General features: G+C 33.2%; 1 protein-coding gene and 1 long non-coding RNA gene across 2 annotated transcripts; one reads left to right on the forward strand and one right to left on the reverse strand.

Annotated features, from left to right (window-relative positions):
• Positions 1-347: 347 nt before the first annotated feature.
• Positions 348-4042, reverse strand: LOC148202941 (uncharacterized). Its single transcript, XR_015784721.1, has 2 exons — positions 3466-4042; positions 348-536 (listed from the first exon to the last, which is right to left on the reverse strand). It is a non-coding gene; the product is annotated as an uncharacterized LOC148202941 (long non-coding RNA).
• Positions 4043-4387: 345 nt separating this feature from the next.
• Positions 4388-6383, forward strand: EMB93 (Mitochondrial transcription termination factor family protein). Its single transcript, XM_047300655.2, has one exon. The coding sequence runs from the start codon at positions 4605-4607 to the stop codon at positions 5454-5456; it is 852 nt and encodes a 283-aa protein (XP_047156611.1). The 5' UTR covers positions 4388-4604; the 3' UTR covers positions 5457-6383.
• Positions 6384-22571: the final 16188 nt, after the last annotated feature.

Consider the following 22571-nt stretch of genomic DNA (forward strand, 5'->3'; position numbering starts at 1 on the left):
AAAGTATGAATTAATTAAAAAACTACACAGGTAGGATTAAACATCTAAATTTGGACTGAGAAAAAAATCTTTAGCCCAAATAAATCAACTATTGAATAGGAAAGGCTCTATTTAGGCCATTTCTTCCTGTACTGCGATATTTTTCTTTTGCACTCCTATAAATTCAAAAATAAAATCCCCACATTGTCCTTGAAAATTGATTTCCAAATTCTTGAAGCCAATTTTTGGCATAAAAAAATTTGGATGGGAGAATTTGTAAGTTTTTTTTTATTTGTTTTTATTTTCATATTGTACAATTTAAAAGTTTTTATGATTTTTGGATAATGAAATATGTAACATCCCAAAAATTCACCCTAAAAATTAAAATTTATATTCAAAACTTAAATGTTGTAATAATACATAACATCCCGAACATAAACTAAAATCTATACATCAGTTTTAAGCTCAGACGCAACTGCAAAGATAACCTTGAATCCTTCTAATTCGATCTTCCATCTCTTCCTCCATTTGCACAGGATCACGTGACAATCCTTCAACTGCTCCCGTATAACATCACACATTATACGATCATCGCATTCACATGCACAAACAAGCAAAGTAAGGGTGAGCTAACCTGAAACACATCATTTATAAAACTTGCATAGTTATTTCAACACAAATATCATATGATAATTAAATCAGACATCCTCAAACCAACGTACCACAATTCCTGTTGGACACTCATTCCATAATACCTAATAATCAATCCAGTACACAATAGACTCTCATCCGGATGATACATTGATGAGCAAATCAATGGAAGGTGCCCCACTTGTGATTTCATTCTTAGTCCCCTCAATATATCCACAATCAACCACAGATCAAGACATCCTACTACAGTGCACTCAACCTCAATACATACCCAGATATCATATCATTACTGAATCAAACGATAAATCAACGAACTTATATTACATCGGATACTGTTTATACGAACATTAAGATTGATCACTTAAGCTCGAAACTAAACATCAACGCTATTATACCGAATACCATTAGGTTGAATACCAAAAGATCAAACGCTGATTAAGATCAAGTGCTTAGACTTCACGTTAAGACAGTGTACTCTACTAGAACAATTACTATTACTTCGAACACTATTCAAACGATTGCTCAAAGATCAAATCTTGCACACCACAGATTAAGTACCCTTCAGACGAACACTTAATTGATCACTTTACTGGATTTCATTCTATCTGAGGGTAACCTCATCGAGACCGGATGTTCCCTACGTACAACCACTAACTATTTATGATCCTTACCTGAGACAATCATCATCCGACCCGAGCATTACCTATGAATGATCACTTCCTGAATCATGCATCATCACAACTAATCACTATTTATTAATCGATTGTTACCTCAACGACTATCAAGGCTGGTCACTCCCTATAAATGATTACATCCTCAGAGCAACATCACCAATAAAGATCATTCCCTAAGAACCATCGCTACGAGACAGAACACTATAATAAAGAACGCTTGAGTCTGGGTTAAACACCTAGAGTACTCTGCTGAACACCTCAGTACTGACCGAACGTAATCAAACTAAACCTCAGGTTACCAAATTAAGATCGGACGCTAGCTACCTCAGATCCACTAACATCAAGATCAACTGTTACCTAATAACACTCGCTACCAGAAAATAAATAACACGAAGACCGAACGTCGTTAGTAAGAACGCTCGTTACTACCTATAGATCCAACAAGTTTTACTTCCCGTCTCTCTCTTGAAGTATTCCAAATCCAACTTTATCTGCACTACCATCTCTCCCGTATCTGTACGACTATCACAGTTAGAAGCCACAGCCACAACATGCAGATGAATAACCAGAATTATCACATTATAAACCCACTACAAATACTATAACAATCCCCATGATAAATCGACTCACATGACTCTGTAGACTAGTCTTTCATAAACTGATGTCGTTTACTTGTAATTCGTCGTCATAACCTGCTCTCAATAACAGGCGACCCGAGCCGTCATCCATCGCGACTTCAGACCTATCTCCCCGACTCCTCAAGGACTAACGAGTAAAAACATCGATACTACGCGTAACGATGCACTATACTCAACACGAGCCGAAGTCAGTGGGCGAGACATTCACCTCCTCGCGCAGAAGAAGGTGACACTCGAATCTCCGTCTCACGCGTGAGACTAGCAAAAATGCTAAAAAGACCGACGAAGTTACAAGTAAATAACATAGTGTATGTACCACCTCTAACCGAATAAACGTGCTCAATCACGAAGTCATACATATTCTCAATAATATGTATAACTAGAATAAACGTGCTCAATCACGAAGTCATACATATTCTCAATAATATGTATAACTAGAATAAACGTGCTCAATCACGAAGTCATACATATTCTCAATAATATGTATAACTAAACCAATATTGGATCAAAGAAATAACCCACAATTCTCAATAATTGCTTCAAAATACTCCCACGGATTCATGCATTGCCGAACGTTATTTCCAACTCTGATACTGTCTGAACGAACGTTCTGAAATCAATCCTCATAAAAAGGCCGAACGCTGCCGATAAACACCAAACCTAATCGAGCTCCAAGGACGAACGCTCACAGACCAAGGACGAACGCTCACAAACCAAGGACGAACACTCCCAAAAACCAAGGCCGAACGCTGCCAGAGCCAAGGACGAACGCTCAGAAAGACAAGGACGAACGCTACTAAAACCGAGGACGAACGTCCAAGATCCACACCGAACACTTAAAACCGAACGCTCACTTATACCAAAAACCGAACGTTCATTTATATCCAAAAGCCGAACGCTCACCTATACCAAAAACCGAACGCTCACTACGGAGCCGAACGCTAAGATCAATTACTTAGGCCGATCGCTAAACCATTGGACGCCATCCTGCATTCCTCACTGTTTGGACGAGCGCATAAAGATCAAACATCCTCAAAGAACGAACGTTCGTTAATCCATAGTATGACCGGACGCTCATTACAACCTACGGACGTTCGTCTTGAGATCAAGGCCGAACGTTCAAGATTACTCCACCAAAATACTAAGTTACGAACGAACGCTCATAAGTTACTGTTTAAATACCACTTGGACGAGCGTCCCTTATATTATGACGAACGAACTCGGACGTTCGTGCAGGACCGAACGCTCAATCAATTTGGACGAACGTCCAATTTGACCAGAATTGGACGAACGTTCTGAAGTTGGTCGACCACTATCTGGTCGAGCACTGTTGGGACGAACGTCCAATTTTGACTCACCAAAATTGGACGTACGCTCATTCTGCAGAATTCTGCAGAATCACGCAGGTTCCAGAGAAAACCCAGAAACACCCTATCTTCATCCCCTTCTTCCCAAATCCTACCCAGATTTGCAGCAAACACAACTATCTTAAAAATCAAAGAAATAAAACAAACTCCCCTTACCTCTTGAAGACTTCCTTGCAATTTTTGAGATTTATCTCCTCCCAAACGTGCAGCTCCAGATCTCTTTGTAACCTCAACAATTCTTCACTTCCTCTCCCAGATCTTGCTGCAAGGACTCCCTTCTCACCAGATGCCCACCCAGATCCACCTCTCAGCCTTTCTGAAGTTGGTACAGTTCCCATGGGTGCTCTTTGGACGGCTGGAAATGGAAGGAAGGGTGCCCTTCCTCTAGCTGCTCTCTCACATGGCTCTCTTCTATGCTAGCAAACTTGAGAGCTTAAAGACGTAGCTGGTCCAGCAAAAGGAGAAGCCACCTTCACGGTCCAGGAGCAAACTTCCAATCACAGCAGCTACAACAACGTTAGAAGGAAGAAGGATTGATGTTTGGAATGAAGAATCCACAACTAGTCTTACAAAAATGGAGGGCTCCCAACATTATTTCTTCTCTCACGTCCAAGAGGTGCTCACGGGTGAGATGCATCTCCCCTGACGCCCAAAATGAGAGCCTCCCCTCTTTCCCCTTCCAATAATTGCATCCTAATAGTCAAAGAGGTGGGTGACCACCATGTCCCCTCCATGTCCCCTACCATCAAAAATTACGGGTCTTACAAAATACAAAAGTATTTTTTATAACTTTTGGATTATTCAATGAAAATTCTTTTTACTTAGAAAATGTGTAATCTAAAAGTTATTTTTCACATAAAAAAACATCTTCTAGATGAATTTTCTTTTCATAAAAATATTGCATGATCAAAAAGTTATTTTTAAATTACACAATTCAAAAACTTTGTTTTATAAAAGAAAAACAACTCTAACTCAGAATCTAAAATACTTTTGAATTGGATATACATATAAAAGGATGACAATTATGGATGAAAAAAATATTTTTTTTATTACAGATAATGGGTAAATTCTATTCCTACCTGACTCAACCCTTTGTCAACCGTAGCTTGGCGTTTTAACGAACTTCATGAGGGTGCACATGGAAACTATGGGTGTGGAGAAATAAATGGCCCTCGTTCTAACGCACTTGTTCAACCAAGCCCAGTGAAAAAACGACATCGTCTCCTGATAAATAAACGACCAGTATTTCCATAAGCGCGCCAAGTCACGAACATCATCTTCCTCATCCACGCGACATGTCGATAGTGCAACTCTCTCCTCCGATACACTCCCAATTTTCTTCCCACCACAATCCTCCGACAACTTCGGACCGTGGCATTGTATTCCACGAAAAGGTGCGGTACCTTAAAGCCCTCAAAGTGAATCCGGAGAAGGCCTTCCGCTTGAACCCCGAACTCCGCTCCTCCCCTCTCGCCACCCTGGAATCCGTCACGCGCTGTCTCTACTCCCTCGGAGTCCCACGCGCCTCCTTGGGGCGCATCCTCGACATGAACCCCGTGCTCCTCACCTGCAACCCTTATTACCAACTCTATCCCCTCCTTGACTTCCTCCTCCATGAGGTCCCAATCCCCTTCCCCGACGTCCACCTCTGCATCCTTCGCTGCCCCAGATTGCTCGTTTCCAGCATTGATAATCAATTGCGTCCCACACTGTTCTTTCTCAGGGAATTAGGGTTCTGTGGGCCACACTCCCTCACGTGCCAGACCACCCTGCTTCTCGTGTCCAGCTTGGAGAACACCCTTTTGCCCAAGATTGAGTTTTTGAAGAGTTTGGGGTTCACCCATATCGAGGTTTCCAACATGGTCGTCAGGTCCCCTGGGTTGTTGACTTTAAGCGTGAAGAAGAATTTGGTGCCCAAAGTGGAATTTTTCTTGAAGGAGATGAATGGGGATGTTTCTGAGCTCAAGAGGTTTCCTCAGTATTTTTCTTTTAGCTTGGAACGGAAGATTAGGCCGAGATTTGGGATGCTGAGGCAGCTTGGCGTGTCGATGCCGTTGGCAGATATGTTGAAGGTTAGTGATGGCGAGTTTAATGCTAGGTTGCTTGAATTGAGGTTTAAGACTCTTGAGTTTGGAGTAGGACAATAGTTGTAGTAGTTTGCGGTTGTTGGGAAGGTTTAACCATTTTAGTCCAAACATCAAGGGATTTAGGGTCACCCACATTTATCTGCAATTTTCCTCGATATTGGGTGTGATGAAACCGAAATCATGATGGTGACCGCAATTTAAAACCTGATGTTGGTTTTGCTAAAGACTAAAGTATAGTGGTTTATTCTGATAAACATTTGTGCAAATCTGTTAAAATAATGTAGAGAAAGGGCTGCTTGTGATTCAGAGAAAAGGAGATTTTGGTGATGGAAAATTAGAATAATGATGTAGGTTCTTGAATTGAGATTCGGAGTTAGTAAGTGGTTGTTGTTGACAAGGTTAAAAACAATGGTCCGCTGTCATGATTGCAGGTACAACATCAAGTTTTTTTGGATTACCATGACTGTATACCACTATTGCAGTCCCTTTTGTCTATAATTTACTAATTACTAATATAAAGGATCACAACTGCTACCTAAAATATTAATCGGTTGTAACTGCAGTTGCATTTGTCTTCAATTTCTAACAATGTTAAGGTGAGTGAAGTTGGTTTTGCTGAACTATAGTGACTGATATCCTAAGTGCAATGTATAGTGGTCAGTTTCGTTTAAATAGCCGCCAAAGCTGCTATACTCTCAATTTCAAGGATCCGCTATTGCATCCACAATAGTTGTTGTGGTTGCACCTCCCATCCTGCATCCTTCATCCTTGGCTAGCCTCCAACCAATTGAACTTGTACTTAACATTATGCCAATTTTCATGTATTTTATTTTTATTTGTATACAATTTAACTTTTTATACATATATTATTGATATGTTGGTATAATAGTATATTTGAACTGTAATATGTCTTACTCCATATGATATTAACATATTATTGGCTTTTCACTATCCAATATATGATATAGCAAGTTATTGGTTTTCTGACGTTTAATGCAATCCGCAATTAATTTCACTGATTGCGGTTGATAAGTATATATGTGTCTTTTAATTTCTGATTGATAAAGGGCTGTTTGTGATTCAAATAAAAGAATATTTTGGTCTTGGAAAAGAAAGATTTTGATCGGGTGCACTTTAGACAGTAAAGTATGAATTTGGGACTGTGGAATTGATTTTGATGATGGAACATGCTTTATGAACTATAGAATTTCCAGAAAGCAATCAGTCAATTTCTGGTGAATTGGTATAGGTACTTTAACCCTTCAAAATGAGTAAAAAAATACAAAATTTGCACGAATCCTTGACATCGAGTGTAGGGAGTGGAACCCTCCAAGGTTACTGACAATTAGTGATGTAAATGACTACAAAAAGTGTTGCACTTTGATAAAGGTAACTTTCTGGTGATGAGATCTTCTCAATTTGGCTTAGTCTTGTTAAATTTCGAAATTAATGTCAAAGCCATCAACAAGGCTCTATTGAACACCGAGATTATGTATATTTCATGTGGAATCTTCCTACCATTTTTGAGTGATTGCATGATAATTTGAGATTTTTGAATGCTACTATGCCCTGTTTAGTTTATTTTCAAATTTATCACGCTTGAGTTTCTTTGGTGCATATGTGAAATTATATTGATACTAACTCATGTTCTATCTCATTATTAAACACTAGATTGTGTCAACGAAGCTGTGTTAAATGAACAATGTGTTATCGATACTAATGCGCAAGAGCAGTCTTTGCAGTTTTTTGAATATAATCTCAATAGTTGATCTAGAACTAGTAGCACTGACGTGCATACAAGGTTGTATCAAGTTTCATATTTGAAGTTGTGTAATGAACTGATATTACTCAAAGAAGTGAAGAACCAAAAAAAGGGTTGCATCGGTAGTCTTTTTATCCCAAAAGAAAAAAAAAAGAATCAAATAATGTAATTGTATACAAACAAAAATCAAGTATATATCCCACAAAATCACAGTATTTACCATAAAAAAATATGAAAGAAGTAACTATCTTAATTACCTTCACTGTTCAAATAATTGATTCTGATTTGAGGTGAGAGCATTCTCTCTGATCACTAAAATGGATATTACCCTGTAATATATCACTGTTATGTTATGCACACAACAGAAATAATAACACATTCCCAAGAATTTCCATCTGGAACCTAACTGACCCATATTTCTTATTATATTGAGCCCAATGGTAAGAATGAGTTGGGCCGTTTCATGAAGCTCAGGATTGTAACATGGCCTGATATTGGAAAGAAGAAAGTAACCACATTCCCCTCAGTCTTTTTACAAACCAGAATGAAAATGTGATGTAATGTTATGTGTTGAAACTTAATTTAAAGTAAAGACAAAAGAAAATGCATCAAAAAAGATATATAATTCAGAACATTGTAACATAAACTGAGAATAGTTTGACATGGTTGAGAGAGGTTTTTAGCTAGCTACAACAGGCAGAGAATAATAGGTGAAACGATGAAAAAAATGAAATAAATAGGACTTTTGTTTATTTTTAGTTATATATTCCAACCTGTATCCATGTGGTCTTGCTTCTCACAATAATCTTCAGGTGTCGGTCATGATTGTTTCTTTAACCATCATCAAAGCAATGGCTTTCATTAATGTGAGGAAGAGAATGTCTTTCTCTTGATTTTTTTTCCCTGCCCAGAAGTTTTATTATTGCATACTATGTAGTACCTACTACACATGCTTCTTAATTTCATCTTCCATTAAGTTACGTGTACTGGGTTGGTCCATTTGTATAACTAGTACAGAGGACTAAGGGGCGAATTGATTGTAATAATTTAACTGATGATTTTGCCACAACACAATTAGTATGAGCATATATAACATAATAGTAGATTAAGATGTTGTCGTTTGATGGAAGCATCTGGGTCACAAGTGGACGAGGTTACTGACAGGTTGGTGCCAAGTTTTAACAACTATTAATGGGTTTGTATCCAGTTAGATGAAATTGCAGGAGTACTATCTCCAAGCAAAGTAGCAATAATTCTCATGGCAGTCCGTAGAGTAAGTTAAATTCAGACCCTGTTTCTTTTTCACCCTATGATTTTTCCGCGCACAAAATCATATATCACCATTTCAAATTAACTTTATGCACCATACAGATAAGGTAAATTATTAATTTTGTTTTGAGTTTCTCTCTGCATGGAGGGATCAGATCAGACACCAGTTTTTTTATTTATGACAATTTATCACAGTTTTCAGTTGTCGAAAGGTTATCTCATTTTTGTACATTTGTTTAGTTCGATGCATGCTGATATGATTTTTATTTAGTGTTTCAAAAAATTATCTTACAATAATCGCTGTTATACTACTTGCTATGCAGTCATTAACCGATTAATGTATCTGGGATAAACCATCTGTACAGTCTTGAACTTTGAGTCTAGACTTAAATCAATCTTATGAACTGATTTTTGTGAGGAATTATGTGAGATTTAGATTTTTTTAATAACACTGTAAAAAATTGCTTTCTGATATTACAAATACGGATTTCAAGTTTAAATTGTGACGAGTGTTAAGTTTAGAGATCATATTTTTTATATTGCAAGAAACTACATAGAAAAATGTAAAAAAATAAGAATAGAGTTGGGACTAAAATTCAAAAACTTTGACGTTGATTAAAAAATTATGGTCAGAATCAGAAATCATTCTTAAAACCTGCTTAAGGTTTGATTAATATAGAACAACTGAATCTTACAGTTTTCAGAATCATTGAACATGACAACTTGAAATAGAGATAACTACAGACTTAGAACTAAATGAGTGCCAGAGAAATGTATCTGGAACATTATGATAATAATAGGAATTATTTACTGTTTGGCAGGGAAGACAGAAAAATAGAAGTAGGGTCAAGTATTTTTATGATTGTTCTGATATCTGATGCTATTCTTGAAGCATTTGATGGAAGTTGGCACTAGTAACTGCGAGAAGCCATGGTGCCCCTCATCTCATTACCAATTATAACAAGGACGTGTCACATCACGGGCGCGGAATACTGTGCCAAAATGCAGTGTAATTGCTTCAATGATGCAGCTGGATCAACAACTAGCTTTGGACGTACTAGGATTTCTCTTTCATTTTCTGTTCCCATAATTGTATTATATGTTCAGGACCCTTTTTAAGTTGATTGCTAGAAGAACTCTCAAGTACTTGAACATTTTCATGAATTACAACATCTATGAATAGTGATTCTGGTTGTGCATGTGTTATGTTAAAGGGTATTGGGGGTCCTCTTGGTACTACAAAGAGAATGAGAAAGAAAGATATCAGAAAAGGTGATCACAGCCCTTACTTAAGCACCATTTCTCTTGTAGCAAAAAGCTTTTACACAAAATCATAGGGTTCTCAAAGGGTTACAGATACTAGTCAGTGTCAGATCCTCATGCATTACGAGAATAATAAAATGACATGTTTGTGGCACGTTGGCCATGAACAACCGTTGGGTCTGCTATGTTTCATCAGCACTGCACATCATGGGTCTACGCACGTGGCCTGCTACAGTCACGTCCCAAAACAAGTATTGGGTGGTGAAAAATTGTTAGTATATTCATTCAGGGTCAGACAATTTTCTAGTGCACATCATTCAAACTAAATGCTTTCTTTTAAGCCCTAAATAATAGGGTTTATCTCTTTTTCTTCACGGATTTTCCTTCTCCATTAAATCACAAACAAACTAGTAACCTTTCTTTCAATAAACTCAGTCACAGATTTCTAATTGTTAGAAAACATCATATATATGCTTAGATCAGTGGAACTTAGATATATAAAGGTTTGAAATTACATGTAAAATATATATATATATGTGAAAAATATATTTTTACTTGATCCTACTTATTAACTACACGTCACATCTATAGTTTTCCCTCCTGTAAACAGGTCTGCCTGAACCATTTTCTTGAAAGGATAGATGGTCATGAAACTATTTTACTGTGCTGTTAAGCCAGTTATTCGTGATGAGTTGTTCACATCGGGGAAATCGTTGGGAAGTGTGGAGAAACCACTACGAACTTGCACATATTGAATGTGCGATGAAGTCATCTATTTGTTGAGGTCTTTATTTATGGTGTTTCTTTTTCAGTCATTTTCTTTTCCTTTATGAATCAGCATGTGTTACTGTCTCTTGGGGCTTATCAGCTACTCCATACACTGCACGTCTAAACACCCTATCTTCATCATTATTATCATAGCCTTTTACACATTCCTCCTTTCTTTCAATATATTTCAACCCCATTATAGAAACCATCCACTATAAACTCTCTATACTTGTTTCCACTGCATTTATATATACACCTTTTTAAACTTTGTTCCAATGATGTTAGCAAATCATATATTCATAATCTCTCTTAACTATTACTTCTTTTGGCCTGTACTGACATGGCATTATCTTCTTGTACCTAGGTATCGAACATATATGCAGATAATAAAATTTAGGTGGTTAATGTTGAATTTGTTATAGGTGTTTGAATATTGTGTTTTCTATATAATTACGTTGTTTCAGGTGTCGTGCATGCTTATCTATGAAATATAGAACAAAAATTACACCACGAATAATGCATCTATGCTTATGCATAATAATATTGTACTTCTTCAAATTGCTTTGAAGTGGTTTATTTGTTGTCCAATGTGGAATTCCCTTGTATGGGATTTTGACATTATAGAAATCAGGAGATGAAGAAAATAAATAAGAAAGATAAGCTATTAAACTGGTGGGCTTCATTCAATTTTTTTTGTGGGACCTTAATTTTATGGTGTATTTATACTTCGGTCTGCTTGTATAAAATAATTGTCCACTAAAATAGAAGTTGTTATGTTTCAATTTCATGAAAATTTTGATTATTTTTAATTCAATTTTTGTTAAAAAATTTTAGTTGATCGAGTATTCAAAAATTTTATATTTATCAATTAAAATCCTGTTAATATCTATCATTTAGTTAATTGATATTGTTGCTATCTTGTTTATGTCTTTTTACATTAAAAATAATAATATAAAATGATTTTGTAGTTAATAGGTGACTAAGGATTTTTATTATTTTAACTTAATGTACAATTTCTTAATATGTTGATGATATTTAAATCATCAAAGAATTTATAATATCATTTTTTATATTAATAACTTATCCTCTACTATTTTTTATATATGTAAAAATAATTAGTAAGATAATATAATAAAATAATATTAAATCTTCATTACAATGAAAGTGTAAGGACCTGATCAATGTAAGGTTATTGGGCCTTAGGTTGAGGCAGTCAGGCCCGTAAAACTAAGGACTTCATGACCTTAGAAGGGATCTTTCAAAATCCGAGTTTATTAGCCAACTTTCCCTTCTCTCTCTAGAACTCTTATTTTTCCTAACCTTACTCTGCCTTCTCTCTACCATTCCCTCACATTCGGTCGTTGTATTATTGATTAGGTGGTGCTCAAGTGACCGCGGTGTTGAGACCTTCGCAACCATCCGAATAGATTTTCATTCTTCAGCGGGTAAGTAGCTCTTCACTGTTCTCCGCTGTTTAGGACTTAGGGCAAGTTGCATGTGCCTAGTGTACCCTTCTTTACGTTTTTCCTTTGTTCGTTCTAGCTCTAAGAGTTGTTTCTATCGCCACTTGGGTGATTTGTAGAGTGGGGTTGTACCCTTGCTGTGTGAGGTGCTGTAGATAACGGTACTGTAAGCTGTGCTGTGGAGTTTTCCAGGTAAGGGGAGCTAGATATTGTTTTCAATTTGCTTGCAGTATTTGTATGTATGTTAAATTCCTTAATGGGTGTGCTGTTTGGTTTGCTTGTTTAAGCTCTAAAGTAATTGGGTCATACATGTTGATGCGTGTGATGTATGAAATTGTAGCGTGAGGTTTGTAAATTGAATTGGTTGAATCTAGCTGTTGTAATTGGGCGTGCTGGAAGTGCTTGGAGTGATAAATCTGTTATAGCTTGAATGAAATGGAAAGTTAAGTGAAATTATGGTGTTTTAGGGCAAATTGAGGGAAGTGAGGTAGTGATTTTAGGCATTTGGGGCCTAAAGCGCAGTTGGGCTGTTGGGGCAGTCTTAGCTAGTGTGTTGTGACTTGTTTGAGTCACTAAATTGATCAAAATAGGTGCAAAGCAGTAGGATTGGGTTTTGGATCCCTAAGTTGGGAAAATTGGTGTTTTAGAGTTCAAATTGAGTCTTAATCACTTTAGAATGGTAGTAGGAATGCTTAGAATCATTTATATAAGTTTAATTAAGTATAAAACAAGAATTAAGGGTGTTAGAAGTTAGTAAAAGTGGTTAGGAATGGTTATGTTAGGTATTGTTCATAATTCTGCAGAAATTCTGCGGAATTATGCAGTTTTGCCGAAAGTGAACTGATAATCGTTCGGCCATGCGTTGTTGAGCGTTCGGTCTCTTAGGTAGCGTTCGGTCTTGATAGTGCTCAGTCTTAGGTAGCGTTCGCTCTCTTAGGTAGCGTTCAGTCTCTTAAGTAGCGTTCGGTCTCTTAGGTAGCATTCGGTCTTGATAGTGCTCAGTCTTAGGTAGTGTTCGGTCTTGATAGTGCTCGGTCTCAGGTAGCGTTCGCTCTCTTAGGTAGCGTTCGGTCTTGATAATGCTCGGTCTTAGGTAGCGTTTGGTCTCTCAAGTAGTGTGCGGTCGTAGTAGCATTCGATCCCTCTTAGTGGGCAGTCCTAAATAGTATTCGGCCACTTCTTCAGTCTTACCTTTTATGGACCGTTCGGTCCTGTACTTTGGGAAGTGAGATGTCGTTCGGTCTCCACCATTCACAAGATGTTCGGTCTTGCTCATTATGTGTTAATGTTTTCTGTTCGACCTATATTCCTATTTATTCCAGTATGCTATTTTAATTAATTGTTCCAGTTGCTTTAAGGGCTTATGTGTGCATTATCATGTTGGTGTTAAAGTTGAAAGTATTAGTATTGGACATAATTCCATGATCCTCAAGGGGGATACATGATGGTGCCCTTTCAGTGTGTTTAGAATGATTTGCATGATAGCTTAGTCTTGGGGGTTTTCCTGACGCTCCAATGGTCTTTCATTCTCAAGTAGAGAGGATTGATCCATGTGGTGAGGAGTAGCAGGAAGTCTTGGGTGCTTCCAGTATGGCCCAAGGTGAGTGATAACGGACTAACCTCGTGAGTGTGGTAGGGTGAAACCCATTGGCAATGGCTTTGCAAAGCAGTAGAGCCACCACGAGTGCATAACCCGCCATAGCTCGGCAATCATTCTAAGTCCGGGCGAGTCAAGTTTAAGTGCCACAAGTCATGTTTGTATAGTATAGTATATCTGTCTTTACTTGCATGTTGCCTATGACTGTTATAACATGATTTTTATATCTAGCTCACCCTTGCTTGTGTGTTTGTGTTTGCTTGGGTATGTTTTCTTTTGCAATGATCATCCACTTGGATGTCAGCAGAGATGGATGAGGTGCCTCTGGAGCAGGCTTTGGAGGAAGATGATGTTGCTGCTTAGTCTCCTTAGGATTCTATCAGTTATTTCTTATCTTTTGAAATACTCTATTATGTTTAAGTTTTAAATTAGGACTCAATTTGGGATGACTGTAAACTTAAAACTTTATTGACAGTCTACTCTAACTGTTCTTTTTTATATAAATGTGAAATTACTATGTTATATGATTCTATATAATCTAAATGTTGCATAAAACCAAGCATAACAAATACTAAATCATAAATAACAAAAAATAAAAGAATGTGGATTTTGATTTGGTTATAAGCATAACAGCTAAATCTCATTTATACTTCGGTTGTTGGTAAGTGAAGTTTAATGTGCTTTTCAAATAGTTTTTTAATAAATGGTATTAGGCTTTGGTTATAATATGATATGGAATCTAATACTTCTCTATGTTTTGGTTTTGATTATAAACGAAGTATAATGTAGACATTTCTATTTAAAAAAATAATAATCTTTCTTTTTATATATTAAACCTGTGCAAAATACTTAACACATAAACTATATAAAACAAAACAATACTTTATATTCATCAATATTTATCCATTACATTAAATTAGTTGAATCACAAAGCATTTTATCAGATTTTCTATTATTTGCATGACATCTAAGTTTTTAACGGATTCGTAAATAAATGCTTAATTGTAGTAAGATTGGAAGATATCAATCTATTTTCAAAGCGAAACTATCGTTTTTATATTATCATTATCTTCATCTTTATCTTTTTATAACCAATATTTCGAATATTTTTTCAAACCTTCAAATTTTTTATGTATAATATACAATCATTAGGACATGCATGTATTCTTTCATACTTTATACTTATCGGACAAAGAATTTTTTTAACATCATAATTATGAGTAGATAATGAATTTCCATAAGAAAGTGTTTCATTCAACAATATTAACAATTATTGGAAACTTTTATTTGACTCATCCATTAGTCACCTTTAAATTTATAAGTCTTAACATCGTTGACAACCATATGAACTTAGTTAAATCATCCTACAATAGAGTCCCTAATAATCGATAACATTTTCATTAAAAAATAATTGTGTAAAATCATACAGGAAGAAGAGTGATTATGGTAATATCAGGAGTGAAAAGAATTAAGAAAGTTTTACACAATTTATGATGACTTCATAAAAATTTTACTTAAATTTACCATATACAGACTTTTGACTTTAGTTATTTATAAAATTAAAGCAATAATATATCTAAGGCTTAACTTTTATTAAAAATCAAGGCCTAATGTCTGCAAATAAAATAAAAATATAAATTTTTATGGCAAATTTGAATTTCTTTTTAGTTTTTAAGCCTCGGGTTTAATAAAACTAAAATCTTATAGTATATCACATTGATTTCCAGAAAATTGAAGTCAAATCTTCCCGTTCAAGTAATTTGAAAAATAACAATTTTGAAATTTTCTTCACTATCTCGGGTCTCTCAAAGCCAAAATGATAGAGATACATGATCTCGGTTGCCCGAAAACGAAACCAAATTTCTTTCGGAGATAAAATATTTTTAAAAAAATGACAAATTCAAAATTATCTTCAAGTTTTAAGGTTCGAGTCTATAAAATTCAAAGCCAAATAGGTTTATGGCCTCTATTACTACAAAACTAAAGTCAAATCTCTTCGTTCAGATAAAATATTTTAAAAAATAATAAACTTTTTAAAAAATTTATACAATTTTCCGTCTCGGTTGATAATAACAAAATCAAAACCAAAATAAAGTAATTAAAAATAAAAATAAAAATTGAAAAATTTCAAAAATTTTACATAATTTTCGTCATGGTTTCAGATATTGAAAAATCGAACCAAAATAAAATAATTAAAAACAAAAGAATTTTTTTGAAAAAGTTTAAAAATTTCACATAATTTTTTACCTTAGCTTTTAACTTTGTAATAACCGAAAGTAAAAATAATATATAGTTTTAGTTTTTATGCAACCAAAACCCTAAAAACTATAAAATTTTCAAAATTTCTTCAATCAATATCTTTATATACTTCAATTTTTTTTGAAAAATCAAAATATATTACGAAATTTAAAACGTCAAAACTACACTAATACATTAACATATAAAAATTAAACGGACAATTTAAAAGATACAAAATTTCATCAAAAAGAGAGTTAACTATTACTGCATTTGTGTTTTCAATATTTTATTTTATTTTTACAAAAGAAAAAGAGGTTGATATATCCATTGTAATGCATCGATGTTATTATACCTTTAAAATTGGTTTCTGAATCTGTCAGCATCTACAGGAAAAACCATATATCCAAATTTAAGTTTTGATATGATATTTTTTTCTCTACTTCAGACATTTGTTCTTCTTGCAGCTTTTATAAGAAGTTGAATTGAAGGCACCATTTAAAATAACTATAGCACAGTTTTAAAATTAAATGCAATTGCTGTAGTGTTGAAATTCATAGGACTATAGCACATAGTGAAAATGATTTGAAGAGACCAAATTAAATTAATTTATGGCAGAAACACTGCAATTGATTTTACATGTGTCGATGGAGAATTGCATTTACACCCTGCAGCTACCAGGGTCCAGCCCTAAAACATGGATCTTCTGCTACATCTAATATCAAGTATGAATCCTTTATTAAAGACAACTTTGTATACTTAATATAGTAAAGTACTTCACATTAAATAAACAATAAATTACATATAAAAAAATCCATTTAAATTATAGGCATTAAATTAGTTATTGTTTAAACTTAAAATAGCAGGGATAATTGCACTTCAAAAAAAGGTAATTGTAAATTTCTTTTGAAATTTTTTATTAATACTTCTACTTTATTATTAAATATATTTTCTTTTATATGTAATACATAACAACTGGATCAAATAATTAGTGCGAAAATAGCGTTCAACGTCACACGTTTAATGAAAAATCAACATAAAAAATTATAGATGATAATTTTGTAAGGAAAACATTATTATAGACTTGAATTACGGAGGCCCTCGTAGCAATTAGATGTCGGTCCCTCTCAGGTCGAACGTCAAATGGTTTGCGAAAAATCACCGTTCTATGGACTTTGAACATCGATTACAAGACCTCGACATCTAAATCATATATATTAGATGTCGGATTCCATCACCAAGAACGTCAAAAAGGTGCAAAAATACTCCATTTTCAGTGTCAATATTAATTTTTTTACGAATAAGACGTCGGTTGGAAGGGGAGCCAACATCAAATGCCCTGTTTTTTCACCAACTCAGGAACGTGAGCATAAGTTACACATTTTCTCTCTCAATTCTTCGTCTTCTTCCTCTTGCCTTCTCGTTCGCCATCACTGTTCAGGTATGTTTTCTTCCGCTCTGCACCATTTAAAATCATTTTGCACCGATTACATTATGTTTTGACCCATTATTTCATTTACACCAATTAAAATTTGTTTTCGTTGCCTTTTGGTACAGTTTCTTGTGCACAAGTTCTTGGTCCTCAGCAGCGGCGCTTTCCTTCTCCATTGCTTGTGCCCATTCTCTTTCGCTGATTTCTATTTTCAACCCTTCAAGAAGGTTATTGTGATATGCTAGGATGATTTGCTTGGATGATTTTCTGTATTTCAGGTATGGTATTATTGTAAAAACAAATTTATATTTTTTAAAAAAAAACAAATTGGACGTCGATTAGTGTCATCGATTAATGTCAAAACCAAAGTCAATTGGCGTCTCATGTGGGATCTGACGTCCATTTGATGTCTCCCAATAAGACGGCAGGGCGAGATTAGACATTGAATGTCTAAAATAACAAACGTTCAACAGCCTTTTTTACCGTGGTGAATGGAAAATTAAGAACAACGAAATTAAGGATGATGAATAAAATTGAAGTGTTGGATGTGGTTAAAATAAAAGATTCCTAAATTATAATGTGAGTTTCGTTTTTGAATTTATTTCAAAATTTTGATTCTACTAGGTCTTAAACTTAAGAATGAGTTTATCTCTAATTATATTAACTGTTTTTTTATTTATGTGATAAATAATTATTTATATTAACATTTTAATATATTGATTGAAGTGAAACTTGTACATTACATTTAACTGAATTTCTTATTTGTCACATAAAAAATCTAGTTAAAATAGTTGAACAACATTAATGTATTTTTTAAATATAGAAATTTCACATGATTTAAATTAGAGATAAGGATAAAAATTAAAATCATAACAAATATTGTTAATTCTTAAACTTCGACCATTCAGATTTATATATTGATGTCAGACTCATGAGAGACTTGCTCTGTGTGGTGGAACAACTCGCTCACATCAAACTACCACACACCAAGGTTAATCCGTCAAACATCTATGGTCAATAGATGACCATCAGACTAAGAACCTCCTGCTACTCTCCATGACATAATCATCCATCACTTGAGATTGAGAGTTATTGAGAGTGTCATAATCATCTTCTAATCCCGAAGTCTCTACTTCAATACATCACATAACATAACCATCAGGATTTCCCCATGGAATCCTTTTCACTTCATACTTAATCCACATTTTCCATTTCATTTGAATATATCATCATACATATAACACATATTAAATCCATACACACATCCATGCTTACCATTCATAAAAAAATTCATTAATTCTACACAAGTAAATAATTAATCTATATATACCAACTCAACCAAACAAGGAATCAAAAGAAGAGAAAACCTAAAGAAGAACATGAAACAGGGCATTCATAATTATAAAAAAACTAAACAAAACATCTTAAGCAAACATACATTAAAGAGTGTAGAAAACATCTTGAGTTATATTGATTCAAATATTATCGCTAATCTCCACTTTTTGGTGTATCTAGATCATTTACTATAAACTTATGTTCCAAAACAAAGATTGGAAGATCATACAAGCAAAAAGAATTGTAAAACAAAAAGCTTGGCAAAGGCTCCTGCCGCTGAACATCATTCTTCTCACAAAACTAGCGCTTGAGAGCCACCTCTGTTTACACCCTTTACATCAATATCTCACCACTCAAAACCCCATTTTAAAACTAAAAGGCTTCAAAACTTCAACTATGAACCAATTCTTTGCTACATATAAGATTTCGCTCACAAAACACTTCTAACAAGTCTCAAATTACCTCATGACAGCTCCTAGACAGTTATTTTCTCACTTTAACCTCTTTTTCTCGAACTCACCCATAAAAACCTCACTTTTTAGCCTTGAAACTTAAGAATTTGACCACCATTCACCCAAACACTTGAATTAAGTATTTCCACCACCAAACAACTTCATCACACCCAATCATGCCAACATCAAGCATCAAAATCACACAATTCCAATTATACTCAACATCATACTATTAAAATCATCAATTAAACAAACATAGTATACACACAATCGTACCAATTTCTCAAAATTGTCTATAATTCTTAGAGATACCAAATTTATACTACAAACATAAACTAAAGTAAGAATTCTAGCTTCCCTTACCTCACAAGAAGTTGTCCGACTCTAAGAACGTTCCACTGATTGCTTGAAACGCAAGGAATTTCTAGAGGAACCTACGAAACATCAAATTGGAAACAAAAAGAGTCATTGGAACCTTAAATTAATTAAGAACAAGTAGAAGAAGCAGGATTACACATGCAATGGTGGCTTGCTTCTTCTAATTTCAAATTAAGAATAAAAGAGAAAAAAGAAGTCGAAACTTACTTGCTCTATTGAAGAAACTGATCGAGTAGAAACGTAGACCTCGTTGCCGTGGTCGATTAAGTACCTTTGATCATCAAAGATATGACTCAGGGATTAGAACTCTTAGGAAAAAGGTAGAGAATCGTAGAAAAGTGGTTTTTAGAGAGATGATATGTTTTAAAATAATGAAACTCGTTTATAAGAAAATTATTTATAAATGAACCATTTACTATTAAAATAACCGACTCTCACTATTTTTAAACTACCATCACTTTTAAAACACCATTTTCTGGATTTTACAATTAATTTCATTAATTAAAATAATATAAACTTATATAATAAATTTTGTAAAGACAATAATATCTTTCTTGTTTTTTATGCTTATAATTGTTTTTTAAATATAAAATAATAGAGATTTTCTAAATGTTATTTAAAAGACAAAAATTAATAACTCATTTGTACATCAAAAAATTAAAAAATAATTAAATAATAAAATAATTTTATGTTTGTTTTTTATTTTAATGTTGTTAAAATTAAAATATAATTAAATGCAAAGAAAAAATTAAATAAAAAAATAAAAAATATATTTTAGAAAAGTGGTGTTGTTTTGTGTTTAAAAAACTATTGTAAACATAAAATACAAAAAAATTGCATTTTTGTCTTTAAAAAATTTATTATATGAATTTATTATTTTAATTGGTAAAGTTAATTATATAAGATTTCATAATAGATGTAGGAAAATCAATTTTGGTTAATGAAATTAATTAAATTTTAGTATAAATATAATAAAATCAAATATTATTAATTCAATTCGTCAGCATTCCTCTTTGCAAATAACTTCCGTTTTATTATTTCATATAATTGTATTAAATACACTATCCCTATATCAATTTTAGAAAAATTTTCACTAATCAACAAATAATCTTCAATTTTCAGTTACTAATATTTTTAGTCCATTTTTTTTTATTTTTATACGACTGTGTAAGTAAAAACTCATAGTAACTAGGTTTATACAGAATCTGATCATATTTTAAAACCTAAGAATATAATAAGTAACACAATAATGTTAATTAATATTATTAGAATAAATTTTGAATGTACATGATATTATATTACTAAACAAATTTGTATTTAACATAGTTTTATAAAACTAAATTTATAAAATAATATTTACATTTTTTATATATTTTTATTTAGTCATATTTATAGGAGATCTCCAACTCATTAATTAAGCTATAGGAGATAACTAGAATATGTTCTCCACCATTTTAATTCAATGTAATTTGTTTAAAAAATTATATAAATTGTTAGCAAGTAATACATGAAGGGACTAAATTAACCAAATCCTCTTATTGTAGTAAAATAATTTAAAAACTATTATTCCCAAGACATAAGTTAATTTATAAAAAAATTATATATATTTTAATATTTATTTTACAATATACTTAATTTAGATAAATTTAAAGTTAACAAAAAGATCATAAGCAGATAGAACTTACTCTTATAATATCTTCAAATAAAAAAAAGAAAAAAATTGAGTAGTATAAATGTGTGTCTAAAGCCGAGGAAATATTAGGTTTAGATGAGCTGGTGGTTTTGAGTCATGTAAGAGTGTGTCCTTTTTTTTTCCTTGAAGAGATTGATTTTGATTCTTTCTGTGTCCAAAATCTTGCAGACGATCTTTCTGTATCTATACAAGCACCAAAATTTAGACGTTACATTTACTACATTTACTCCAAATAAAGCTGCAAATTCATTTTTCATCACTGCATCACTCTTCAATGCTCCCTGCCAGATTAGGATCATCTTCCTCCTTATCTATACTCACACTCAACACTCCATCTTCCTTAATTAGTAATAATTATATATCAAAACTTAATTACTTTTTATATATATTGCCACTGATAAATCTATTAGTGTTTCATTATTCTTTTTGAAGTGCGTTCGTATCTTTAACAGGTCAAAACATTGCTAGAGCTATATACTATGAAAAAGAAAGCAAATCTGATAAGGAATGTTGTTTTGCTATGTTCTAGGCCTTGAATGTTCTGTAAATATTAGTTAACTTTATGCAACTAAAGTACAACACACAGGAGTGGTCCTAACCTTTTGCAATTAATTAGGATATTGAGAGTCTTGTTACTTTCTTTTTTTTTAGTTTCTTTTAGTTCTTTGCTATGCATAGTAGGTGTTTGTATATTTGTTTGCATTTGTCCCTCAATACCTCTTATATACAATCTTGTTACATGTAATATTGTCTATTGTAAGATCAATGAATTTACATTATATATAGTCATATATTTGTTTACCAAGCTTTGTTAGCATTGGCTCAACTCGTATTACGGGTTTCGAGAAATGAAATAAAATAAATTATTATAGTTATGATTTAACTCACACTATCAGTGTAACCTAAATTAGGATTTGTTATTATATAAGCTAGGTTAAATATTTTAAAATATATTTAATTATAATCTCAGTATTTTAATATAAATACTGTTAGCTAACGAATGTCATTAGCATAGTGGTTGATGAGAAAAATTGAAAATATCTTATAAGGTAATGTAATAATAAACTCTAAGAATATACATTCCTTTTATTGATTCTTAAACTACAGTCATAAAACACTTATTAACAACATCTTTTAATATGCATGTTAAATATATCAATTTATTAAATTTTTAAAATTAAATAACACACTATAATACATAAACATATAATATAATTTAATAAGGTTAATGATTATTCAATACAAGCGATGTTTATTTTTCACATAACAAGTAAAGATCAATTGATTTTGTGATATGGATTTTTTTTCTGTTTACATCTTTAAATGATAAGGTGATTTGTTTATTTTGATACATTTATTCTCAATTAGGGTATGATACTTACATCAATTCTTCATCATATGATATATATATATCACTCTCACTCTCATTTTTATTTGAGTGTAACACTTCTCATCCAAACGAAAATATAAGCTGAGGAAAAGACACTATGCCAAAAATTCGTCTTCATTTCTACCCTTTCCAACCCCT

Source organism: Vigna umbellata, chromosome 3, assembly GCF_029865625.1.
Source record: "Vigna umbellata cultivar VRB3 chromosome 3, Vumbellata_1.0, whole genome shotgun sequence".
Lineage (NCBI taxonomy): Eukaryota > Viridiplantae > Streptophyta > Magnoliopsida > Fabales > Fabaceae > Vigna > Vigna umbellata.